This window comes from Stomoxys calcitrans, chromosome 3 (genome assembly GCF_963082655.1).
Source record: "Stomoxys calcitrans chromosome 3, idStoCalc2.1, whole genome shotgun sequence".
Taxonomy (NCBI): Eukaryota; Metazoa; Arthropoda; class Insecta; order Diptera; family Muscidae; genus Stomoxys; species Stomoxys calcitrans.
Window position 1 is genome coordinate 138,149,926 of NC_081554.1, and position 6,000 is coordinate 138,155,925.

The following is a 6,000-nucleotide window of genomic DNA, read 5'->3' on the forward strand; positions in this document are numbered from 1 at the left end:
ATTGGTAGCTCTTTAGCTCTTAAAGCGCAAATTTTTACTAATATACATATAATTATTTTTAATGAAAATTTAAATATTGTGCAAATTTAGATAACCGGTGTTGATGCCAATGCTTTGTGAGCCCCACCATAATTCAGTTTAATGATTAGTAGTGAAAGTAAATTACGACAATTTGAAACAAACACTGACACCGATATTCACAAAACTTTATGTGGATTTGAAATAGGTTTATTTAACAGATTTCCTTCATAGAACTGTCAAATAAACCTTTTCTACCGCTTCATTAAGTTTTTTGAATAAGTCCGTGAAACACTTAACTATTCCCATTCTTATTGGTATAGGAAAAACGCACAAAGTTAAGTGTTAAACGTGTTAAAAATGTTGAAGGTAGTTCCACGTGGTATGCCGACTACCGGCACATGCAGACGCTGATAAGTAAACAAGTGAAATGAAATGCGAACCAATCCTTTTTTGCAATATATTCAACTTAACATAAACTGAAACTTACCGTGTGCATCTTTAGAGGATAATGAACTGCCTATGCTGGAACTGGAGCCACCCATGCCGCTGCCACCGCCATTGCTGCCAACTAAGCCCATGTTGTGTAAAGCCGACGACGATGCGGAGGATGAGTGAAGACGCGCTATAGCATTTGGAGGTGGCAACAGTAACAGCAGGTATACCAGTGCTATAAAAATCCAGCTAAGGGAAGTTGGCTGTGAGGATATGCTGAAAATTCGACGGCTGTTTGGTAAGCAAGATAAGGACAAGAGAGTTGTTTCAGTTCTCATAGGTGTTGTCGTTGTTGTTGTTGAAGAACTACAACTGCAAGAGCAAATTGAGCTGCTGGTCAATAAGATATGCTGACATTTATAGTACTTCATTTTTATTGTTTATTTTGACCCCGTTTATTAAAGGATAGCAATTACACCAAGGAACGAACTTTTTCTCTCCCAAGACGTTGACGATTCTCCGCTTTGTCTTAAGTATAGATTAATTTTTCCATAAACTTAGAACTTTTTTCCTAAACCTTTTACTTGGCGTCCTCCATTTGTGTTGCAATTGCTATTTTGTTGTTTTGCTTGCGGTAAAATAAAATTAATGATGTCCCTTGTCTTTAAAGGATATTTTCAGTTGTGCCCCAGTCTTCTTTTGCCTTCTACGAAGTTTTTTCCTTCAGATGGTTTCCCAAAAAAAAAAAAAAACAACAAGGCTTTGTATATCTGAATAAGTTGAGTCCCAGCTGCAAAGAGAAACAGAAAAAGACATGAATATTATTTAAAAATGTAATATTTATAATTACAGAAAATTAAATTTGAATTAATTTTGTCTTAGACTTAACAGCGGTGGTTTTCTTTAAATGGAATGCTGCAAAAAATTTAAGTTATAAAACAGTGCAAAATAATTACATTTATTAACATAAAATGCATGGACTTAAAAGGGTCGGAGTAACAACAAAGTAAAAGAGCTTGAAAAACTGGCCCGAGTGTTATATAGCCGCCAATTTCCAAGTTCTTTAGATGATATTTATTTAAATGTAAAATCAAATGGTTTGAATTTATGATATCATTTTGTGAAAAAGTATTTACAAGGATCGACAACACACAACAAATGGTGCAATCTAGTATTATTATTATTTATAAGATAACCAGCGGTATTCAAATACATTTAACATTGGTACATTGGGTTAAATATATCATATTGGTTAAAAGTAGCATTAGGAATTAACAAGTAAAATTTAGCAAACAGATGTTTATATTTACTTTTCTAAATTCAATACTCGTAAACTTCAAGCCTTTTTATTCTTCTTCAAACTATGATGACAACTTCTAAGGAAGAAATATTTTTTAGTGTTATGTATGTAAATATATCGTCACCATCGCTCATATGTAGCATAAAAACTTGGTTTTAGTTTGTCTCAAACTATCCTTAACATACTTATTGAAACTTCTTTTATAACTGGCTCAAAGGTGTCCTTCGTATTTATTCAAAAGTTTCACTTTTGTCTTTCTCCCAATAGGGAGGATTTCCTTCTCCGACCAATCAATAAGCTACCAACAAAACATACGATTATACTTACACACACATTGAGGCTGAGGCAGTGGTAGCTACAAAGGCATAAAGGACACAAAAAGTGAAAACATAAATACATCACATAAATTGTCCTTTCGGTTGAAAGCAGGAAAGGGAAATATAAAACGATGAGAAGAGAGGGAGAGTTCACACTCTTGTTAAAAACTTTGACACTTTGTTGAAAAATAAATTATTGAACATCTCAATTTCCCCGCAAAGTGAAATTACCTTTTTTTTAAATAAAAAGAGAAAACAACCCTAATCTATTTATACACCTTTTGTGTGATGGCAAGTTAAAATTGAAAGGGGACGAACGGTGGCATTGGCAATGGAGCGTAAACTCATTTCAGTTTTTCATTTTAATCTTTTAAAACAGCCCTCGAACACACTCTGAACACAAGAAAAACTAAGAAAAACACATTTTCCCTATAGATGGTCTCAACAAGCAATTTCCAATTGAATTATTGTATTATTCCCTGTTATTTCAATGGTGTTACTCGTTATGATTTGAACGAGTGTGCACCGATAGACAAAAAGCTTAGGACTTTTGCAGGATTGTCTGCGACAACCAGTAGGGGAGGGATAGCCATTGGACAAAATTTGATTTAATTTTAAGCAGGCGCAATTTAAAAGACGCCTCTTCGGCAAGGTATCAGATTACAGTTACTTTGTAGTATGAAAACTGCATGTGTGAAATAATTCAATTTGAACGCTTTTAACAAAAAAGCTCTCTTAGACACCTCCAGCGTAGCACAAATGAAAACACGAAATATTAAAGATTTCTAAATGCTAATAAAGACGTATTGGGACATTTGTTATGGAATTATATACATTGAAAATTTAAACATATTTGCAATTATTTGTTGAATAAAATATTTAAAATTTTTACTATGAGTAAATTAAAATGTACAGAAAATTTGCAAAATCTATTAGAACAAACTTCAACTAAATCACAGGAAATAATTCGCTATTTCAAGCATATGATAAACAATCGCGTAGGAAAGTTTTAACTCATTTGAAATAAATTGTCATAAAGAAATTTTTTAACTTTTTACTGTAAATAAATCTTAATAAACAGATTGCAAAACCTCTGCTTAAATAACGTAGAATCGCTTATTTTAAGCTATCACTTTATTTGTACATTGGTTACTAATATTAAATGCTTAAAATATGTAGTTTCCTATTCAATGCTCACTGGATTAAGATAAATGTTGCAATTTGCAAATAACCGTCACCGCTATATAAAAAAAATCCACAGCTTCGCTGCTTCTCTCAGTATCAATTTGTTTTAACTTTTTCAGGCCCACACCATTTTAAATATCCAAAGCTATTATTATTACTAGTCCACCCATACAAGTTCCGTTGTGTCTTCTATAATACACAGAATAAAAATTTACTGATATTTTTTATCAGCGTAAAAATCTAAGACGATCTAGACATGTCCGTCCGTCTGTCCGTCTGTCTGTTGAAATCACGCTACAGTCTTCAAAAATGGAGATATTGAGCTGAAACTTTGCACAGATTCTTTTTTTGTCCATAAGCAGGTTAAGTTCGAAGATGGCTATATCGGATCTATCTATATCTTTATATAGCCCCCATATAGACCGATCCTCAGATTTAGGGTCTTAGGCCCATGAAAGCCACGTTTATTATCCGATTTTGCTGAAATTTGGGACAGTAAATTGTGTTAGGCCCTTTGATATCCCTCATCAATTTGGTGCAGATCGCACCAATTTTGGATATAGCTGCCATAAAGACCGAACTTTCGATTTAAGGTTTTGGGCCCATAAAAAGCGCATTTATTGTCCGATGTCGCCGAAATTTGGGACAGTAAGTTGTGTTGGGCCCTTCGATATTTGTCTTCAGTTTGCCTCAGATCGGTCCAGATTTGGATATAGCTGCCATATAGACCGATCTCTCGGTTGAACAATGTCTTGTACTTATAAGCATTTGGTCTAAATCGCATGATATGTCTATATAGCTGTTATGGGGCATAAGGTATGCATTTTTCAATGGATTTTGACGAAAGGTGGTTCGCATATATACCCGAGGTGGTGGATATCCAAAGTTCGGCCCGGCCGAACTTAACGCATTTTTACTTGTTTACTTTATACATTATTATACTACCAGGCAAATATTATAAGGAATATTTCCTTGCCTTTTTATATTTAACTCAAAAACTTTTTTCCTACATTTTCTTATAAATACATGCTTCTAATCATAACATATGGGTTTACCAATGAAAAACAAATTCGATGATTCGAGTTAGCTATGTCCGTCTGCCTGTCCGTTTGTCTGTACGTTTTTCCATGTTAATTTATGTACAAAAAACGGGTCGCAATTTTCATCAAATTGTCTTCAAATTAGGTACAGGCCTAGAGACAAACCCTATTGAAACTGGAAATAAGTAAAAAGGCGTTATGTTCGGCCGGGCCAAACTTTGGATACCCACCACCTCGGGTATATATGTAAACCACCTTACATTAAAATCCAGTGAAAATTGCATACGTTATGTCCCATAACAGTTATATCGAAATATGTTCCGATTTGGACGAAATACTAAGAAATACAAGTCATTGTTCAATTGTGTATAACAAAATATTGGTCGTTTTAGTAGCTATATTTAAAAAAACCCATCTGAACCATATACAATATGGATGTCGAAAAGCCTAACATAAGTCAATGTGTCAAGTTTCAGTGAAATCGGATTATACATGCGCCTTTTTGGTGCCAAGACTTTAAATCGAGATATCTGTCTATATGACAGCTATATGCAAATCTTGATCGATCTAGACCAAATTGCGGAAATATGTGGAGGAGCTTAACTTAACTCTCTGTCCCAATTTTCGGTAACATCAGACAATAAATGCGCTTTTTATGGCCCACAAACCTAAAACCGAGAGATCGATCTATATGGCAGCTATATCCAAATCTGGACCGATCTGAGCCAAATTGACGGAGGATGTTGAAGGGCTTAATACAACTCACTTTCCACGGAGGATTGGTCTATATGGCAGCTATATCCAAATCTGAACCGATCTGTGCCATATTGCAGAAGTATGTCAAAGGGCTTAACTTAACTTACTGTCCCAAATTTCAGCAAAATCGGATAATAAATAAATATAAATGCGCTTTTTATGGGCCCAAAACCTTAAATCGAGGGATCGGTTTATATGGCAGCTATAACGAAATTTGATCCGATCAGGACCAAATTGAAGAACGATCTCGAAGGGCCGAAGACAACTCACTGTCCCAAATTTCAGCAAAATCGGAGAGTAAATGTGGGCCTCAGACCCTAAATCGGAGGATCGGTCTATATGGCAGCTATAACCAAATCTGAACCGATCCGGGCCAAATTAACGAAGGAAGTCGAAGGGTCTAACTCAACTCACTATCTCAAATTTCAGCAAAATGAGATAACAAATGTGGCTTTTAGGGGCCTAAGACCCTAAATCGGCGGATCGGTCTATATGGGGGCTATATCAGGATATAGTCCGATATAGCCCATCTTCGAACTTAACCTGCTTATGGACAAGTGCAAAGTTTCAGCTTAATATCTCTATTTTTAAAGACTGTAGCGTGCTTTCAACAGACAGACTGACAGACGGACGGACATGTCTAGATCGTCTTAGATTTTTACGCTGATCAAGAACATATATACTTTATAGGGTCGGACATGGATATTTCGATGTGTTGCAAATGGAATGACAAAATTAATATTCCCCCATCCTTCGGTGGTGGGTATAAAAATCGGTTCAGATTTGGATATAGCTCCCATATATATGTTCGTCCGATTTTCAGTAATAATGCAATACAATGGTAGTTTTTTAACCGATTTTTTGAAATTTGCTAGAAAGGATTTTCTTTTCACTCTCGACATTTCTGGTGAATTTCATAGGAATCCGTTCAGATTTAGATACAACTGCC

The 6,000-nt window shown here is 35.1% G+C and overlaps 1 protein-coding gene across 2 annotated transcripts in view; it reads right to left on the reverse strand.

Moving 5' to 3' along the window:
* The window catches only part of LOC106090264 (neural cell adhesion molecule 1), a 782,082-nt gene extending 780,890 nt beyond the window's left edge, over positions 1 to 1,192 (reverse strand). For both annotated transcript variants that reach the window (XR_009397497.1, XM_059364284.1), the window contains exon 1: positions 509 to 1,192. Coding sequence is in view for 1 of the 2 variants with exons in the window: in XM_059364284.1 (XP_059220267.1) it covers positions 509 to 884 (376 nt within the window). In the remaining variant the exon portion in view is untranslated. The remainder of the gene's footprint in view (positions 1 to 508) is intronic.
* Between the last annotated feature and the right edge of the window lie 4,808 nt (positions 1,193 to 6,000).